This window comes from Labeo rohita, chromosome 17 (genome assembly GCF_022985175.1).
Source record: "Labeo rohita strain BAU-BD-2019 chromosome 17, IGBB_LRoh.1.0, whole genome shotgun sequence".
In the NCBI taxonomy this organism is placed as follows: Eukaryota; Metazoa; Chordata; class Actinopteri; order Cypriniformes; family Cyprinidae; genus Labeo; species Labeo rohita.
Genome location: NC_066885.1, coordinates 19529587 through 19551576, shown reverse-complemented (window position 1 = coordinate 19551576; position 21990 = coordinate 19529587). Strand labels below are relative to the sequence as shown.

The 21990-nt window shown below is 36.0% G+C and overlaps 1 protein-coding gene across 14 annotated transcripts in view; it reads left to right on the top strand.

Annotated features, from left to right (window-relative positions):
* The window catches only part of esrrga (estrogen-related receptor gamma a), a 212192-nt gene that overhangs the window by 168441 nt on the left and 21761 nt on the right, over positions 1 to 21990 (top strand). For 13 of the 14 annotated variants that reach the window (XM_051133268.1, XM_051133261.1, XM_051133269.1 and 10 more), the window contains 2 exons: positions 3619 to 3729; positions 7140 to 7322. In XM_051133268.1, coding sequence (XP_050989225.1) covers positions 3619 to 3729; positions 7140 to 7322 — 294 coding nt within the window. The remainder of the gene's footprint in view (positions 1 to 3618; positions 3730 to 7139; positions 7323 to 21990) is intronic. The other variant, XM_051133257.1, reaches the window with a different exon arrangement.

The window sequence follows — 21990 nt, the reverse complement described above, 5'->3', positions numbered from 1 at the left end:
AACCCATAACTGTGTGGTGAGATGTATTGGGTCTGTTCCGAGAGTGTAACTTCAGAGTGGTTTTTGCGGTGTGCGTCCCATGAAGCAATGTTATTCATCAAGATCATTCCGCACGGGCCCATAGATACGCCGTCAAACAAACAATCGGCAGCTCTTTGTATCTGCGTCTGTGTGAAACCCGACCCAGCGGCGCACCATGTGCAGCCAGGCGCCTGCTTGCTTTACAGTCATGTGGCGATAGAAGGTCTATCAGCAGACAGATGTATTCCGATGGTGTGAAGCCACATTCGCCGTTTCTGGAGGGTAACGATCGCCCCCGGGTCGGCATCCCGTAGCCGCATCTTAATCTTAACCATATAAGAGAAGCCACAAAGCTGGCTGCAAATCAGTAACAAAGGGTAACTTATTCCAATGTTGTTTGTTTTGGAGCGTGTAAATCCTTGAACGATCCTCCTTCAGCAGCGAGGGAGGCTTTCCTAATAATATCCCACCGTAGAGGGCGTCTTTCAGGGTTGTGCTGCATTAATTCCTCATCTATTTCCAGCGCATTGCAGGCCTGTGAAGATGCAGCTCGGACGCAAAACTTCATACACAGTTTGATGTCATCTGCAGATCCAGGAAAAGTCAACCAGTCAGAGGCATTTATATGATCCACATTAACCTGGATGGCAGATGCAGTTTTCGTGAGGTAGCGAGATGTGAGATGCCGCACGGACTGCAGGTGATGCTATTACAAGCGTGTCTGTAGCAGTGAATTAGCCCAGTAAACCCTGCAGTCCAGGCACCCGGGCAAGAGCGGGATCCGGTTTCTGGCGGTGGGGGCTTGGTCTTGTTAAAATGAGAGGCTGTCAACATGTGAGCGGCGTGTGTTGTTGCATATTTCAGGTGTTGGCATCAAGGAGGTTATGCTAGCAATGTGACATCGTTTTAAGACCACCGTTCTCATGTAAAACGAAGCCTGTGGGACGTGTTCCTTCGTGGAAATGTGAGCAAACAGGGTCACAGATCTGCTTTTGTCCTGGAGTACAATGTCACATAATCAACAACCAGCCAGGGTCAAAGTTAATTAACACTCATTATCACTCCGTCCCAAAATACGCCTGCATGTTGTGCTGTCATAGCGAAACACTCATCTATAAGAGGAAATGTTACAGCTGTGGTTACTATTTAGTAGGAATGAATAGCTTATTTAGAAAGGCGTCAGTAATAAAGGGATACAGCAATATTTTAATGAGCATAACACATTAGTTGGTCAGTGAACGTTATGAACGTGAAGTGTGAATGAAAATCTGCACAGTGTGATTGCAAGTTCGTGTCATGGTTATGTTGTATCTCAATTTATTGCACATATCCCATATCCCAGATCTATACTTGTGAAGAGTAATATTAAAAATGATAAAGGCAAGATATATATGATTATACACAACATTCTTCTGTTTATATTTTATTTTATTTAGTTTCTTTTACATAAAGGTTATATTATATTATATTATATTATATTATATTATATTAATAATTATTAATAATAATGTAGGCTAACGTTTTAATTGCCCATTGAAAAACCCTGTTTTGATTGACTACTGATATTGGGGAAAAATCATTGTTTTTGTTTTTTTTTTTTTTTTTTTTTTTAATAAAACAAAAAAGGTAATTGCAACTTCTTACCTCACAATTCTGACTTTTTTTTCTTGCAATTGCAATTTTACATCTCATAATTCTGACTTTCTATATCAGTCTTTTTTCCCTCAGAACTGGTCTTTTTAACTCACAATTGTGAGTTTATGTCTCACAAATCTGAAAAAAGTCAGAGTTGTGAAATATATTGCAATTCTGACTTTTTTCTTGCAATTGCGAGTTTATATACTGCAGTTCTGACTTTATATCTCACAATTCTGACTTTATTACTCACAATTGTGAGTTGTATCATACAATTCTGAAAAAAAAGGTCAGAATTGCCTGTTTATTTCTCAAAAATCAAAGAAAAAAGTCAGAATTATGAGAAAAAAGTCAGAATTTTTAGATAAAAAGTCGCAGTTACCTTTTTTATTTTTTACTGAGTGGCGAAACAGGCTTTCATACCACTGACATAAATTTAGTTGAGTTAAAATATAATCAGGTAAAACCAATTAGAAGCATTTCAGAATTGTGAGTTTATGTCATGCAGTTCTGAGAAAAAAAAGAAGTGAATTGCCTGTTTGTTTCTTACAATTCTGTGAAACAGAAGTCAGAATTGTGAGATATAATCTTGCAATTCTGACTTTTTCTCGCAATTACGAGTTTATATCCTGCAATTCTGATTTTTTATCTCGCAATTGATAGTTTATATCAGAAATATTTTGAAAAAAACCCCAGAAAAGTCAGAATTGCAGAATTGTCAGAATTTTCATGCAGTTGTGAGTTTATATCCTGCAATTCTGGCTTTATATTTCAAAATTCTGACTTTATTACTTGCAATTGTGAGATTATTTGAAATTCTGAAAAAAAATGGCAGAATTGCCTGTTTATGTCTCGCAATTCTGAGAAAAAAACTCTGAATTGTGAGATAAAAAGTCGCAGTTACCTTTTAATTTTTTTATTCCGTGGTGGAAACAGGCTTCCATACCATTGACATAAATTTACTTGAGTTAAAATATAATCAGGTCAAACCCATAAGCAGCACTTCAAAATTTCAGTCAGCGCTCTTCAATATGAGAAAGGTGCATCTCATTGTTAAATTATTCAGAGAGTGTCAGGTCCTGAAAGCCCAGCGGAGGTGGCGATTGAGCGCCATTCAGATAAACGAGAATTCCAGTGTTTTAATTGTGAAACGAGGGCCGACCCAGTGGGCCTTCATGTCCATTCCGTTCCTCTCCAGCATGCAACATGAAACGGGTCCTGGGCCACCTTTAAGTGGTTTCCACGGAAACCGCCCATCCCCTGGAGAGGGTTGCATAATTAAATTAAGGCTCTTTTGTATGTCAATTAATTAAAAGCAGGGACAGGTCTTTAAGGCTCTCCACTCATCAGAATCGCGGGTTGCGATGGATGGATTCAGAATGTTTTCACAACCGCCGCGCCTCAATAAATTACCCACCCATCACACTTTATTTGCGCTCTTTGGGGGGGGAAATATCGACGGGAGCTTTGAATGATGAAGGAGAACGGGACGCCTTTAAAGACACGGTGAGGTGCTTCACACGAGTGCTTGAGTACTCGAACGTCTCTTTTGAGTGTTAACGTCTCCTGTAATTGTTGTCACCAACACTTTTGAGAATGCGTGTCAGCGCAACACAAATGGCTCTCCGCTGTTTACCTGTTATTTTTTCCGTGAGCTGAGTGCTCTAAAGATGCGCACACGCCACGAGCGGGAGATGGGCAGGTGCGTGTCCGGATGTCACATGGAGAGAGCGACTGTGCCCCTGTCTGTCAGCAGCTGGTCATCTCCTGTCCACATCCCTGAAATGGCCACTGACAGCTGCCGTGCCGTTTATGGCGGGCTCACAGCGGCCCTCTCCCCTCGCAGTGCTTTTAAAGTGACAGCGCGAGTTATCTGACTGCTTTATTGAAGAGGTTGTGTTCATGCTGGAATGATGTGTGAAAAGTAAATGTTGTTTTTTCTTGTCTCCTCTTTTTCATCAGGTGTTCGACTGGACCGCGTGCGCGGTGGAAGACAGAAGTACAAACGCCGGATAGATGCAGAAAACAGCCCCTATTTGAACCCACAACTGGCTCTGCCGCCCAAAAAGCCATGTAAGAACATTGTATTAATTTAATGTCTTTACATTTTTTTTCTTAGCCTCAAGAATTTTTCTCTCATACAAATACAATTTTAAAGCGACATGTCTGTTTAGTTCGTAAAAAATAAAAATTCTGTCAAAATGTACTCTTCTGTATGTTGTTCCAAACCTTTATGACTTGCTTTCTTCTGCAGAACTTAATAGAAGATATTTTAAAGAATGTCTTTTGGCAGTACAATGAAAGTCAATGGGTCCAAATTGGTTTTAAACAAACAAATTTTAAGAAATTCTTTCAAATATCTTCTTTTGTGCTCTGCAGAAGAAAGAAAGTGAGTTAAAAAACAGTCAGGCCATTTGTTAAAATTTAAAGTTTGTGTTTTTTGCATCTGTCAACCCTGAAAACAAAGATAAAACGCAGAATCTTTCGCTAATATCTCAATGTCACCTTACGGTGACCTGCCTTCTTTCCAATGCACCAGGAAATTGGACACAAAACAAGAAAGACAGAGATGTAGTATATGACGGAGCCAATCGACAAAGATGTTTGTGCATGTGTGTGTGTGTTAGGGGAGAGCGAGCGAGCGCGAGAGGGAGAGAGAGAGGCCTAATCCGGATTAAATCCAATCTGGCAAAGACATCAAACCCACAATACCGGAGCTTCCGCGCTGTCAGACTGCTCTGCAAAGAGACAGCACGGCAGCGCTTAACAGATTTGTCCCTAAAGCCTTTTTACTTAATGGTAGCATATTCTCCTGGAATACAATATGCTTTTATGCATGATAGCAGTGGAAATAATCTTAATTATTACAGTGGTAGAAATCATTTTAGGAATACGCCGCTCTGAATAACCTTCCGCCTAATCCTACTGATCCCTCCTTCCAGGTTCAGGCTTATTTCCAGCCACCCAAAGCAACTTATTTTAAAGCTTATTCTCTATGTCCAGCTCCCATCCACTTTCATTACTTCATTTTTTCTCTGCTATTGTATGCTAGCAAGATGGAGACTTTGGAAGACAGTATAAGGGGGAAGAGATGGACCGCTCATTGGAAAATGAAGCAGACAAAGCACTCAATATGGCATCATTCCTACTTTTCAGTTATAAGAGCCAGTCTGGTTTTTAATTTCAGTTTGTTAACTCTACAATTTGCATTGCATTCTTTGTGTGCACATTGTTGAAATATTTTATTTAAACGTAATATTGACAGTCCGTTTTAAATATTTTGGTAGGTTTTACCCATTACTAGGGCTGCACTTAACTAAAGATTTTTCTGGTTGACTAGTAGTCGTTCATTTTAAGCATTAGTCGACTAATCACATTTATTAATAAACCATTTAAATCATAATAATGAGCCTTTAATTACCTACATAGACGCATAAAGCTTGCCACAGCATAACGGCAGAAGTGATAGTTATGAATGTGTCAGGGAAAAACAGTAAGGAGGCTTCATTAACATTTTAATAATTAATTGATAAACTAGCGTTTTCTTTGTTTTGGGCTTAAGAGATGAAGTCGGCGACACTGATTTATCATCTCCGCAGTAGTTGATGCGCCAGTATGCACGTTTCATACGAATTACATAATCTGAGAATTTTTTTTTCCATTTGAGTTGGTTCATTTGAAAGTAGACACATCGCAGAGTTTTGGTCTTATTTTTTTTTTTTTTCAAGGTCAGAGACCAAAACGGCAGAAAGCACATCCTGTTTGCTTTCATTATTTTATAAAAGCGCAATATTTCGTTGTTATTGTGAGTGCTCACAAATAAACAAAGAGACTTTACAAATTCGAAAAATGTATTAAATGTATTTGTATGACGAAAAATGACAGAGTATTTTAAGTGACCGCACCGACGCCTCCATCTGTCATGCAGTGAACACGCTACTATTCAGTTTCCACACTCCACACTTAAATAGCGCACATTTTTCGGTTAACATTAGATTAAGCGGCCATGTAAAGTTGTTACTACTTACATATTTTAGATGATAAGCCATATTCGACATTGATGAATGACAGGTGAGCGTTTGGATGTCCTGCCCAATGTACTTTATTACCTTTGCCGTACTGCCGTTTACAATCCATTCGTCATGGACTGCGTGACTTTGCCACTTCCTGTAAAATTTAGTTAGTTAGTTAGTCGACTATTAGGGGGCAGCCTTACCCATTACCTACATAGAAAATAGCCACCTGGGATGCAAATTGAGACTTGCCTTAAAGGGAATTTACTTTCCGTTTTAGATTTAAATATCTTTTTTCTAACCTAAATCCCTGCTGATGTTTTTTATCAGTCTGTGATCCAGAATACGTCCACCGTTCCATTGACATACAGACGAATGTCTAGGTTTTGTAAAGGGTTTTCGTATTTTAGTCCAGTGCCCATTAATAGAGGCTTTTATCAGTCTGTCTCTGAGCTCTCTGTATCTTTTCTCTCATTCCTTTCTATCTCTTTCTCTGTTTTCACAAACAGTAAGAAGCAGCCATGGTCCCAGCCTACCTGATTGATTATTTGCACATAACAAAGGCATGGGGTTTGGAAATTGGGTTGCATTGATTCTAATTAGGGAAACATTAAATAAGATTTACCTAGAGATAGCACTTACAGGCTCCCCTACTCCCTGGAGTAGCAGGGCTGGGCTGATTGATCCATTTCTTCCCCTCCTCCACACACACACACACACACACACACCTCAGAAGTTAATGCTTTTTAATTTAGTGATCCGTTTTGTCCCCGGACCTCAAACACAGATGCACTGGGTTTAAAGTGATTCATCTGGGCTTTGCAGATGACACAGACACACACACAGAGATTGCCATGCTGTATTTGGGTTCTGTCTGTCTATCATATTGCATTGACATAGATGATTAAACAGCAAATGAATTCATTTAACTGTAAGGGTGTCGCTAATTACCTATTCCAATCTCTCTCACCGACGCAATCCGATCTGAAATGTGTGTCCTTTCTCTCATTAGATTGACAGAATAACCCGAACACTTATCTGTATATGCGCAATTCACAGCATAATTCCCAGTGAGAATCAGATGGATGTGAATTGTTGTATTATAAAAGCAGCAGTGGTTCTCAGCTGGGATTTTATTTTATTTTATTTTTTAAATATAGATTAATTATAGATTAATTTTCTATGGTAAACTATTTTGGTACATTTACATGTGCAAATTAAAGCACAACCACTGCTTTGCACCATCAAACTCTCTCCTAACCAATAAACAAAAAAACCCAAAAGCTTTTATTTTTCATTGAAAACAGCATTTTCAGTGCCACAAACATCATCTTTCCACCCAAAGAAAACAGCTCTGCCAATATTTCATGTTATCTGATTGCTTTCTTTGCTACTGAACCAAACACTATATGACCTTGCTGGTATAATCCCAATCTGTTTCTTTGTTCTCCCCTCGGTGTTCAAATACAGTCCCCTTTGGCTGCCTTGCAGATAACAAGATTGTGTCTCACTTGCTGGTGGCGGAGCCTGAGAAGATCTACGCCATGCCTGACCCCACCGTGCCCGACAGCGACATCAAAGCCCTGACCACGCTCTGCGACCTGGCAGACAGGGAACTGGTGGTCAACATTGGCTGGGCCAAGCATATCCCAGGTAGGACATGACCAGAGATAGATATTATACACAACTACCATCAAACTCTCACTGTGAACCGTGGATTGGATGATCTGGGCGTAACACGTTCAGTCTAGATGAAAAATAGCAAGGTAGATATTTTATACAGGTTTAAACCATCAAACTGGATATTAAATATATGATGGAAATGTCAATTTGAACATGTAAATTACATGCTAGGTTAAAAACAACCCAGCACTGGGTGAAATATGAGTAAACCCAGTGGCTGGGTTAAATGTTTAACCCAGCCTTCTGGATTGTTTTATTATTATTTAAAAATGACTATATTTCTTGCTTAAAATTAACATTTATTAATATGTTCCCTAAATTAACATTTATTAGCAAGTTAAATAAATAATAATTAAACAATACAATTTTTTCCATTTTCTTTGGTTATTGCTGGGTTTGTCCATATTTTGAACAAGTGTCATTTTAAACAACAGGGTTGTTAAACATTTAACCCAACCGCTGGGTCAAAACAATTTTCCATTTTCTGGGTTTGTCCATATTTGAACAAGTGCTGGGTTGTTTTGACCCAGCGGTTGGGTTAAATGCTTTTTTTTTTTTTTTTTTAAACTCAACTATTGCTTAAAAATGACTGTATGTCTTGCTTAAAATGAAACTAAAAGGGGTTGGAAATTAACATTTATTAATAAATGTTTAATAAATTAACATTTATTAACAAGTTGAATAAATAAGTTGAACAAGTTGAATAATTGCATAATAAAAAACTTTTTTTAATTGCTTATGTACATATAAATATAAATGGTCACCTTTTGATTATTGCTGATGCCTCTAATAATTATGTGTCTGATTTTTAATTTTTTAAGTCAGTCTTATATTAATTTTAAGCAATAGTTAAGTTAAAAAAAATGAAAGTTAAAAATTTAACCCAACTGCTGGGTCAAAACAACCCAATCGTTGGGTTTGTCCATATGTTACCCAGAATATTTCAGAGTGTAATTTCATTTATTAAAAAAAAGCAAAGTCTGAGAATTCTAATATTAATTTATAAAAAAAGTCTTTACAAAGTATTGTTACATGAAGTTACAGCTTAAATAAAATCTGAAAATGATTTTTTGAAAGTACTTTTTAAATATTTGTTTGGCATTCATTTTATTCAGCATGATTTGAGAGTGATCCTAAGAGCATCTTGTTTTTTTTTTTTGTCCAAGAAAATCAAATGATCAATATTTTTTTTATTTTATTGTTCTTATTTGTTTTCTGTGCCTATTTATAGAAACATAAAATACATGAAGCATATGTGTTTAGATATCTTAAAATGTTCAAATTAATTTTAGGTTCTAGAATTTCCGTGTAGTCTCAGACTTCTGTTCTTCGCTGTATGTGCACATTCTGAACAAAACCTGTAAAATGCGTTTGAGTAATTGCTGTTTTCAGCAAGTGCAAAACTCTCCTGATCTCTAAACAAAGCTGTGCCTTGTCAATCAAGGGCATTTGCCATCACCCAGGCCACCGGTGACATATTCCTTAGGTCAGCATTTTTCCTTCTTCTGTGACAGCAGACAAGGATCAATTTGTTTAGTTTTAGCTTAAATCCTTCCTCAGTATAGCGCTATATCCGCAGGCGCGAAGGGGAGGCATTTTCTCCTGCTGTTTCAGCCAACCAGCAGCCTTGCTGAAAGGATTCCTGACATTAGCCATGAACGATAATGGCATGACTGACCATGATTGAGACAAGTGTCCCCCTCCTCCTCTCTCTCTGCTGCTGCTTATTGCCCATCTCCACAAGACAGAATGAGGAGTTTCCAGTAATCTTCTTAACAAAGCCCTTCTTTTGCATTTAATCTGAGACGGCCCTGGTCACAGACAGTGACTGCCCACACTTCAGCACTCAGTGTTTGAAAAGAGCTTCACATAGGTGACTGACTGTGGAGCGAGAGCAAAATGAGGTAAAGAGAAAGAAAGCTCTCAAATTAGACAATAGTAAGAGGAAGGGACGTAGTGGTCACAGCATGTGAACATGCCCAGGTTCTTTTATGAGGTTTATTCATCCTCTCTTTTAACCAAAACATGTTAACGCCTTTTTTGCTGCGCGGGAAGTTGTGTTGTAGTTCGCCTTGTGCTGTAGATATGACTGTGCTAATACTGGCCCCGGGCAATAGTGCCACACAAGCCATAAAATGGGCTTAAAGCTCATCAGAGTGCCAATTTCCTGCCAGGCACGAGATGCAGGATTGGGAGGTTATTTCTGCTGCTCCATGCCAGATTGACCCAGACTTGCCCTGTGGATTTAATGGGATTTTCCCTGTGTGCAGGAAGTCACACCGCTGGAGCTTCTGGAATGTGGCACATTTATGTACATAGTATAGTAAAGCAGACTGCATGCTGTAGTATAGCATTGTATGATGCTAATATTGTATTATATTATATTATATTATATTATATTAAGTTCTTTGGCTTACAAACTATCCAAATTTTCATCGTCAGAATAAATAACATAATAAACTATATTAAATTGTAAAAAAAAAAAAAAAAGTTGACAATATTACTGTAAAAAAAAATCACAGTATTAATGTTTACTCAAATAAATGCACTAGCCTTGGTGAGCATAAGATACTTCATTCAAAATTATTATTATTATTACTATTATTATTATTGTAATGCTTATTTCCGAACTTTTGAATGATTATATTATGTTATATTATATTATATTTTTAATATTAAAAAAAAAAAACTATATTAATTAAAAAGTTGGCAATATTACTATAAACTATATTAACATGTAAAAAAAAATACGTAAAAATAATAACAAGATATAAAAAATAACAAGATATATATGATTATACACAACATTCTTCTGTTTATATTTTATTTTGTTTTATTATTTTATTTTATTCTTTTACATAAAGTTTATTTTATATTATATTATTTATATTATATTATATTATATTATATTAATGGTTTGGGGTATAAACTATCCAAATTTTCATAATAATAATAATAATAATAAAAAACATTATTTACTGTTTTTACTTAAATGCACTGGCCTTGGTAAGCAGACGATCCTTCTTTCAAAAAATAAGAAATAAATAAAACTTTTTTTTAATTCTCAAACATTTTAATGGTAGTGTATATTTATATGTACTACGTATATAGTATTTTATAATGTACTACAGTAAAGTATGGTGGAATGTAGTGGCTATTATTCGGTCTCAATAATTTATGTGTGGAAAACCAGTTAAAAGAAAGTTTTCTTGATTATCTAAAGTTGTGGTTCGAAATATTGATTCAATTTCACAATTCGCTCATCTTTGGCAGGTATAGCAAAAAAGAAAAATTAATAAATGTGGACCCTCAGTATTTCATAGCATAGTGTATTACACCATATACAAGAGAATTTATGATTTCTCCAGTCGTATTTTTCAGGCTAAGAAGTATCCGTTATGTCTCAGGCTGTATATGCACTTCTGCCTCTCTGTGTGTATACATTTGCACATTCATAGTTTTTTTTTTCTCCACAGTGTTTATATGTGTTAGTTCATTTCATAGGCCATGTCTGCTCAGAAAGCAAACAGAGGAGTCTCTCGATTGGCGTCAGAGTTCACATTCTATGAACGATTGCTCAGCAGAAGAGAGATGATTGTATGATTAGACCTCGGCAGGCAATTCTGTGTCTGTTTGAAGAGGAAGGAGCCCCCTCATCTCCGGAGCAGGTATTCCTGCGGCTCTCATCTCCTCCTGCACCTCGCGCTCCGATTGCCACCGTATCCCGATTTCCAAATTTCCAAAGAAAAGTGTGAGAAACAGCATAAAGTTCTCTTCATACTCAAAACAGAGAGTGATATTTTTTGACGGACAGGCTCTGTAAACGGCCTCCTGTTAACCTCCCCTAACAGCTCCGTGTGCGCATTTCTCTCTTTTCCAACTAGTTTGTCTCTGCGGTTTCTATGGTACAGTAATTTTTTTTAATCAAATTGATGAAGGCCTCCATTCTCCCCGAGAGCCCAAACCAATTTATGGCTCATGATACGGCGGCTATGTTGCTAACAGACGTAACAAACTGTCAGCCTCTCGCACAGAAGCTAATTTGAAGTCATTAGGTGTGCAGCGTACGGGCAACAATTTGTTACGGTGGTTAGGAGCGCCGCTGACATTTCTGAGCGCCTTCGCTTACGATCTGTCCTAGGCGAGGAGCAGGCAAATTGTAAACTAATTTAAACATCACTCAGTATTACTGGAGCTGCCGCTGCAGAGAGCTGGCGGATAATGAAGCAGTCTGTGTTTTGCGGAATGGAGTTAAAGACGCCTCGACGGCAGCTCCCTCCGCCGGCGGCGCAGACACGGCCGCTCCTCTCTGATTGCTTTTTTAATGCGCCGAGGCTTCGCCCCTTCTCCCTCCTCTGATCATTTACATGCTCGTATAGGCCGTGAAAACATTCGATATGGTTTACAAACACGCTGCGAGAGAAGGTGCCTGAACAAAACCCCGGCGTCGCCCGTTCCTGTAAGTCTGGCATTATAGGAGACGTGAGGATTTGGAAATGTGATATTAACTCAATACGAGGGTGGAAAAAGCAGAAAATTACATAATGTGGATTAGGGTGAGGAATCTCATTTGCGAGATTAAAGTATTCAGGCTGTAATTTTATTTTAGCGTTTAAGCTGCACGGGAGGAGAGGAAAGAGCAAATGTTTGTAGCGGAATGAAAAACCTGTACTTTTATCTGTAAATGGAATTAGAGTCCCCTCGCATCAGCCAAGAAGAATAAAAACAAATGAAAATGTTACGCATTCAGGCTGTAATTTTATTAGTGGAAATATTACGTTATATTTCATGTTTGTAGTGGGAAAGGAAGAAATTAAAAACCTGGAAAATCTGAAGAAAAATCTAAACAAAAAAACTGTAAATAAAATTAGAAGGGGAATAAAAAATGAAAATGTGCTGTATTAGGGATGTACTTTTATTTTAACATTTAAGCTGCACAGGTAGAGAGAAAAGAGTCAGTGTTTTTAAATAATAAAAAAAACAGAAGAAACTATGTAAATAGAACACAAAATACACAAAAATGTCTTGTATTGGAGCTGTAATTATTTTAACATTTAAGCTGTGGGGGAGAGGTCACAGCATTTTTGTAGCAGAAAAAGTTGGAAAAAGCAACATTTCAAATAAAAATATGAAACAAAAAAATTAAATAGCATAAGAATGAGAATAAAAAATTCACAGAAAATTCCTGTATTGTTTTTCGTAATTATTTTAACATTTAAGCTGTGTGAGGGAGAGGAAACTGAATTTTTGTAGCAGAAAAGGGTGAGAAAAGCAAAATTTTAAGAAATATCAGGGGGAAATAAGGAAATAGAATTAAAGGAAGAATAAAAATACACATAAAAAACATCCTCTATCGAGGCTTTAATTATTTTAACATAAGCTGTGCAGGGGAGAGGAAACAAATTTTTTGTTGCAGAAAAAGGCGGGAAAAGCAAACAAAAAAATCTGGAAAAAAGGAAATAGAAAGAAATAGAATAGAAAATAGAAATAGAAAATCAGAAGAAGAATAAATATGCACAAAAATGTCCTGTATTGAGGTCTTAATCATTTGAAAATTTAAGCTGTGCGGGGCAGAGGAAACTGAATTTTTGTAGCAGAAAAGGGCGGGGAAAAAAACAATATTTAAAGAAAAATCTGGAAAAATGAGGAAATAGAATTAGAGGAAGAATAAAAATACATAAAAATATTCTGTATTGAGGCTGTCATTTTTTTGTAGCAGAAAAAGGCTGGAAAAGAAAAAAAGAAAAAGAAATAGAATTAGAAAATGAATAAAAATAAAAATTTCCTGTATATGTTAATTATTTTAACATTTAAGCTGTGCATGGGAGAGGAAACAAATTATAGCAGAAAAAATCTGAAGAAAAAGGAAATAGAATTAGATGCTGAATAAAAATGCACAAAAATGTCCTGTAAAAATCAGGGGTGAAAAGGAGGAAATAGAATTAAAGAAAGAATAAAAATACACAAAAAATGTACTCTATCGAGGCTTTAATTATTTTAACATTTAAGCTGTGCGGGGGAGGAGAAACCTTATTTTAGTAGCATAAAAAGGTGGGAAAAGCTAAATTGTAAGAAAAATCTGAAAAAACAAACAAACTGGAAATATAAATGGAGGAAGTAAATGAAAACACAAAAATTTTCTGTATTGAGGTTGTAATTATTTTAATATTTGAGCAATGTGGGGGAGAGAAAACTGAATTTTTGTAGCAGAAAAAGGCGGGAAAAGCAAAATGTGAAGAAAAATCAGGACAAAAAAGGAAATAGAATTAGAGGAAGAATAAAAATACACAAAAATGTCCTGTATTGAGGACTTAATCATTTTAAAATTTAAGCTGTGCAGGGCAGAGGAAACAGAATTTTTGTCGCAGATAAAGGTGGGAAAAGCAAAATTTGAAGAAAAGTCTGTATTGAAAAATGGAGGGAACAAAAAACCTCTGTAAAGAAAAGTAAAATAAAAAAATGATCTGTAAATAGAATTAGAGGAACAATTAAAAAAATAAATCTACATTGAGGCAGTAGTTTTATTTTAGCATTTGATAGAGCAAATGTTTGTAGTGGAAAAAGACAGGAGCAAGAAAAAAAAAAAATCTGTAAATAGAATTAGAGTCACCTCACGCCGACCAGAAGCTATAAAAATAAATGAAAACGTGCTGTCATACAGTTGTGACATGCCTTATCGTAACACAGCGGCACACAATGGCGGGCGGTCGCACTTGACTTGACGAGCGGGCTACAAGAATGGCCGGCGCACGGACCGGCACTGGCTTTTTAGCATGACAGGACCCTCACTATTACAGGCCCTTTATGCAGGCTGAAATTGCTCGGGCTTCTCCCATTCTTGGTCCTATCTCGGGGACTTTCTCTCTTTCTTTATTTCCCTTTCAATTTTCACTGGCACGCGGATAAGCGCGTGCTAACACAATATGATTGAGCTGTAAAATGGAACCCTGTCGACTCTAATCTCTTTTATGTAGATACCGAGGTACTGCCACACTCCACTTCATTCCTCTGCCTCCCCCCACCTCCATTTTTTTTTTTTTTTTTTTTCCTCTCTCGCTCTCTACACCTTCCTGTCCCTCTCTCCCTCGGCCAGGCCTCTCTCTCGCTCCTTCAATTGTCAGGGCCAGTGCATTCGTAATAGGTTCAGGAGAAGGAGAGAGTCACGGAAGCCCGACTCCTACTCAAATATCGCAGCGAGGTTTCTCGGGGCATAATAAGACGATTACGTGCTCGCCGGACAGACGCGCCGTGGGATTAGCATATTCGCCCGGAAACCTCGTTAGGAAAAAAAAAAAAACAGGAGGTGCTTACTCAGTGCAATCTGCAGACGTGATTGAGGTGTCATCATTATTGGCTGACCTGTGTGTACAGGCTTAGTGGCCTGTTCTGGATACGAACAATAGCAATTAAAGTTACCCTGGCAAAGCGTGCACAACTGCCTCAAGGCTGCAGCCGTGAATGCAACATGCGTGTTTTATAGTTTTTATGCTTTATTTATTTCACTCGCGCCCTGTCTCAGGCGTCGGGCAGCCGGTGCGATGTCTTAATCAGGAGCTGAGCGAGGGATTTATCTAAAGCATAGGTTTGCTTTCTCCATGAGCCCTTTCCCAGCCCCTAATCTTTAGGATGGAAAAACACAACGGAGATAGAGGTCTTACGATCACTCTTGGTGTTGTAATACAGTGCTGGAATAATCGACATTTCATACAAGTGTTTTCTATAATTATATGTATATGTGAGCATGTTTATTTATTTATTTATTTATTTATTTGTTTGTTTGTTTTATTATTATTAAAGCAATAAATCATTAAATTAATTATTTAAAATAAATAATTTTAATAATAACTATATGTTATCGAATAGAAATATATGTAAATTTATTTCATATTATTATTATTATTATTTATATTTTAAATATATATATTTTAATTTCATGGCTTAATGCTTTTCAAATATTTTTAAATGGAAATTAAAATAGAATTTATTTAAAGAACTGTAAATGTTTATCTTTAACTACATATTGTCATGTGCATAACGTATTAGTGATTAGTAAAAAGGTAAAAAGTTATAATAAATAAATAGTACTTTTGGAATAAATATGTGTAAAATCATGTGCATCCACATGATATGTTGACATCTGTCATATTGTTTTATTTTTATTTTAATATTATTTATTATATTTCATCTTATTTTATCATGAAAATGTTACTTCATGAAAGCCAGCCAGATATGTTAACACCAGTCATATTGTTGCCCTATTATTTTATTTTATTTTATTTTATTTTATTTTATTTTATTTTATTTTATTTTATTTATTTATTTTTATTTTGTTTTGTTTTTTGTTTTATGTTTTGTTTTGTTTTATCATGAAAATGTTACTTCATGAGAGCCAGACAGATATGTTGACACCAGTCGTATTGTTGGCCTATTTTATTTTATTTTATTTTATTTTTTTATTTATTTATTTATTTATTTATTTATTTATTTTTTATTTTTTTTGTTTTGTTTTGTTTTGTTTTTTTATCATGAAAATGTTACTTCATGAGAGCCAGACAGATATGTTGACACCAGTCGTATTGTCGGCCTATTTTATTTTATTTTATTTTATTTTATTTTATTATTAATTTATTTTATTTTTAATTAAAATGTTACTTCATGAGAGCCAGACAGATATGTTGACACCAGTCATATTGTCTGTTTATTTTATTTTATTTTATTTTATTTTATTTTATTTTATTTTATTTTATTTTATTATATTTTATGTTACTTCATGAGAGTTAGCCAGATATGTTGACGCCAGTCATATTGTCATCATTTTATTTTATTTTATCTTATTTTATCATGAAAATGTTACTTCATGAGAGTCAGCCAGATAACCAGTCATATTATCGGCCAGTTGTGTTTTATTATTTTATTTTATTTTATTTTATTTTGAATGAAAATGTGATTTGAGAGTCAAATATTTTGACACCAGTCATATTGTTGGCCTATTATTTTATTTTATTTTATTTTATTTTAAATGTTGCTTCATTAGATCCAGCCAGATGCAAAGTTCAAGACAACTTATTTTGGCCACCGAAACAACCTAAATCTGATTCAAACTAATACCTTTAAACCTATTTTTGTGTGTGTGTGTGTGTAAAAGAACTGACTCATAAGAGTCATTTGTTCATGAATTGTTCTACATATATCATGCTCTGTCTTTTTTTGAGTGCAACCATTGAAACGTGTATATAGACGTGTATACATTCCGCAGTATGTGGTCCGCTGTATTGTTTGTATAATGACATTAAATTCATACTGCTAGCTCACAACTTCTGCTGTGAAACTATGGATTTAAAAGTCATTTGATGTGTCATGAAAACACACAGTCATGCCTTTTATTCTCAATTTAGTCCCTCCCTCTTTTTCACTCCAGTCTCATTTTGACTGAACGTGCTTGCTAGTTGTGTCTCATTAGCTCCGTGAACCCACTGGAGGAAGAGCTAATCATATGTAAACATAATTATCTGCAAACTGGAGTAAGCCCGCTTATTCCTCCTCGCTGATGCTGGCGTGCCTGCCAGTGCTTTCCCAGTTGTGAGTTTTGGGACCCTCCTCCTCTTCCCTGCCCTGGATGAGAGGAGAAAACCCATTCGTGACACCCCCACCCTCACCCGATATCCCCACTCCAACCAATCTCTAAATGAGGCCTTGTCTGTCACCGCCCTCAGCCTGACACACTGCAAATATTGATTAATAGATGCCCTAAGCTCCTTTTAGCAAATCAAATTTTCACTTTTAGCAGGGGTTTCACTCCTGATACATTCAGCAAAGTGAGACACACTAAATTAAGTCTGACACTCAGAGAAAAAGGCTGTACAGACAGAGCAAAGGATTGGAGAAATGTGTGTCAAAGAGATTGTGCTTTTTATGTTGCCGTTTTAGCGTAGTTCAAAGGTTGTGATCACATAAGCTCTCTTCAGTTGTGTTTTTCATTATTATTTTGAAGTGGTATAAATCTGTAAATTGGTTACTATAGGCAAAACAGGAGGTTTTGTTTGTGGCATATTGTTATAAGTAATAGTTCACCTAAAAATGAAAATTCTGTCATTAATTACTCACCCTTGTGTTGTTCCAAACCAGTAAGACCTTTGTTTATCTTCAGAATACAAAGATATTTTTGATGAAATCCAAGAATATCCAAGGATATTGTTAAAATAGTCTTAGGTTTGAATGACATGAGGGTGAGTAATTAATAACAGAATTTTCATTTTTAAATGAACTGTCCCTTTAAGGGAAAGGCAGCCTCAGTGTACTTTGAAAATAAGCACAGCACAGAATACTGGATGAGTTCCACATCTTCATACTGATGTGCTGCCTACAGTCTGTGACATTATTGACTCGGGTGTCTGAATGATGCCTGACTCTACTTTTACCCCATTACGCACGGATTTGTCCTTTCTGTGCATGTCAATATGTGAACTATGTGTTTCTTTTTCTGCACGCTGATCCCTCGCTTCATCTTTTGCTGTGTTTTTAGCCACTGATAGTCTTTACCTCCACTGTAAATGTATGTAAATATGGTGCAAATGTTTTGAGCAACATGAGGATGAGGAAAAGATGAGAAAAAAAGATGTGTGTGTGTGTGTATGTTAGGGCTGTTAGTGTAACGCGTTAACTTAATTAGTTATTAAAAAATAAGGCAATTAAAATATTTTAATGCACTGGCCCCACCCCCAGACCTGTACATCATCTTTGACTATTGACAAAATATGATGCAGAGAAACAACTCTATATATGCAGTTATGCCCTAAAATTCAAGATATTGATGCAAAAAAATGCCCTTGTATGTGTTTTTTCTCATATTTATTTATATATATCACATATCACACAGTACCACAAGGGCAGCAAGAGCAATATGGCTCGACTGGTGATTTTGTCCCGATCTATAATGAGCTTAAGTGTAATTTTATACAACAGTTCAGTAAATAAGAAGTTGATATGTGTTATTTTAAACACAATATTATATGTTTTTGGTCAGTTTTGCAGAGAACATATTACCTTTGAAAACATAGCAGAATTGCTGCACATCTCTGAGCAATACAACAGTGTTTAGTTTCTGAATGAACTCGCGTTTTGAATGAATCGTGTGAATCAATGATTCAAAGGCCCATACATAAAGAGAGCCATTTACTTCATTCCTGAATGAATGAGTCGTTTGAACAAATCGAATGAATGAATGACTCTTTTACGGTCACATTTACAGTCACTTGCTGGCAGATTTAGTTTCTTATTTAGAGTATCATGTCATTTAAATAAATAAATACGGAATATATAATACAAATATTATAAAAATAAATGTATTATGAAGACTGTTGGTAACAAAGTTGTTTTTGTTACCAATGACATTCATTGTACGAACAAAAATACAAAAAAATCTGTTCGTTTATCATTGTACAAACAGATTTTTCTCAAATTATCTTCTGTGTTCCATAGTTTACATTAGGCCGTTGGAGCCTAAATGCATTTGCATAATAAATTTTATGTTGAATCAAATAAGATATTTCTTTCTAAAGCTACAATTTGTAATGTCTACTTGACATGTTCTCAATTAACAGAAAAATTGTTTTTTCAATAATCTTGTGTGGTATTTTAAAAAATTTATTTTGCAATTTGATTAATTAATCGAAACATCATGTAATTAATTAGATTAAAAAATGTTATCCATAGTGTGTGTGTGTGTGTGTGTATAATATATATGTATGTATATGTATATATTTCCAATTCAGGAGGAATTGATTTTGAACACATGATGAATGTCTTCATGTGATTATTACTTGCCATATTTAAGCATTGATTTCCTCCTTGAAATTAATATAGATGTTCTCTATCCCTTTTTTTTTCTAGTAGACTATGCATCACAGAATATGGAGTGATTGTCCGTCACACACAATACCCAGCCTCCACCACACCTCACATGTAAACACGTCTGTCTCAGCCTGTTGGAAATGCACCTGACAGAAGTCAGATTTGCATCATGCTTTGTCATGTGAAAACAAATGTGAGCGTGAGTGCAAAGCTCCGCATTATGCCTGTGTTTATCCGTCCTCTTGCGTGTCGCTCTTTATAAAGGACGCATTTGCTTTATAAAGGCTGCAAGAGAGCTGAATAGGTGTGACAGTAACCTTCTGGCCTCTCACCAGCGCTGCATTCTTAGCAACCCATCAGGCCCTGTGTCTGCCCCACAGCCAGCGGGGGGCGGCCCTGTGTGATTGCCCGTTGAAAAAACAAGGCATTATTGCTCATTTTTCCCTCTTATTAGTTTGATTACATTTGCAAATCAAATCAATCCATCAGGCGGTTTGTGAAGGGCCGCGTCCTGCAATCTGAAAGGGCCTCCTAGTAATCTCCATCTAATAAGATGCAAATGTGTCACATCAGTAAGTAACCAATAAATCATCGCCGTGTCTACGCCAATCATTAACCATCAGAATGAACAGTCAATTTTTAGTATTTTCAATTTGTGATATGCTGGTGGAATATAAAGATAGATGGACGTAATTATACAAACCAAACTCTATTTCAGTCCTCCCATCTCCAACAGCAAATTTGCTGGGAGGTAGAACAGGCCTGTCATCATATTATGATTTCTTTTTTTTTTTTTTTTTAGTCTAGAGGTTCATACAAAGTTCACAGACAGGCTCCAAACGGCCCTCCCCTGAAACCCCACCCCAAAATATCAGTTCAGGGGGGCATCATCTTCATCAGACAGTAAGCAGGCAGGAAAATGGGATTGGATTTGAGCTGTCGGTCGGCTCTGAGGAATTATAACCTCACATCTACGCGTCCAAACAGGGCTGGGAGTTAAACAGGCGGCTCTCGAAGATGTGCAACATATTGCCTCGGTCCTGTACGCCAGCCTAATCATGATGTAAATTATTATCGATGCGGTGGCAAGGCGACACGGCCCGTATATGGTCGTGCCCAGTGTGTTGCTTATGAATAAAGTGATTGGCTATGTTTTAAACAGAGAAAGTGTCCTCTTCACACAGTGCAAAGCTGAACAGAACAGCAGTACTTCACATATGCAGATTTACAGAAAATCTGGCATTTAGAAGGAAACTCGGTACAAGTGGGTCGATGACATGACATTTATTTTATTGTTATTATTTTTTTGTTGTAGTTGTTAGTCCAAATCTATGAATGTGTTCCAAAAATACATTTAAAAATGCACTTTGTAAATACAATGATTTAAACAGATATCTTTTATGATAAACATGTATTTAATATGTGACCCTGGACCACAAAACCACAAAAAAAGTCATAAGGGTCAATTTTTTTTTTATTGAGATTTATACATCATCTGAAGGCTGAAATACAACCATTTGAAAATCTGGAATCTGAGGGTGCAAAAAAATCTAAATATTGAGAATCTAAAAATCTAAAAATCACCTTTAAAATAGTCCAAATGATGTTCTTAGCAATGCATGTTACTAATTAAAAATTCAGTTTTGATATATTTACGGTAGGAAATTTACAAAATATCTTCATGGAACATGATCTGTACTTAATATTCTAATTATTTTTGGCAAAATCGATAATTTTGACCCATACAATTCTACAAATATACCCGTGCTACTTACAACTGGTTTTGTGGTCCAGGGTCACATATGAGAATAAGAGTTAGGAATCTTTATATATAATTATATTTAAATAGTATATTTAAAATAAAAAGATAATATAGATAATACAATATTTTAATGTTTAGTGTAAGTTATTTGAAATTTTATATGTTTTTAGATCATTTGTATAAAAATATATCGATTTTTCATTTTCTTCATTGTAGTCACTTATTTGTCACTGACCTGTGCGTTGATCTTGAATGACTTTTTAGCCAATCCATATTCAAAGAGATTGAAAAGCAATCCTGGTTCAAATACAGTGCTCTCTTCTCTCTCACATGGACGTCTCAACATCTGAGTGTCCTCCTCCTCATCACCATATTTCATATTTGAATGTAAATTCACATTTAAATGTCTGCTACCTTCACTGTGTCCAAAATGTTCTCCCTTCCTTTTTTTTTTTCCTTTTCTGAATTTCCCCCTCTGCCTCTTTTGTTGCAGTCCCTCAGGTATAGAGAATTTCCCTCCACAGAACCTCTTCTGTACTTCTAAGGCCGAAGAGCCATTGTGTCTTGCAAACTGGCATCAGCATATTCCTTTTCGCCTCATTCTTTCCTCCCTGCATATTTTGCACATAAAATGTGGCCTTACTCAAATAAGCCCTTGTGTTTATCATGATCGATGCTTTCATGCATTACTCTGTTATATTATTCTCTCTGTTCTGAAATAGCGGTACTTCAGAGTGCAGGTCTGTCGCTGTATTTTAATTTACTTATGTTAAAGGGACGATTCTCAGAGAAATGAACATTCTGGCATCATTTACTCACCAGGTTGTAGTTACAAACCTATATGTGACCCTGGACCACAAAACCAGTCATAAGGATCAATTTTTTAAAAATGAGATTTATACATCACCTGAAAACGGAATAAATAAGCTTTCCAAAATCTAGAATCCATAGGTGCAAACAAATCTAAATATTCAAAAAAAAAAAATTGTACAAATGAAGTTCTTAGCAATGCATATTACTAATCAA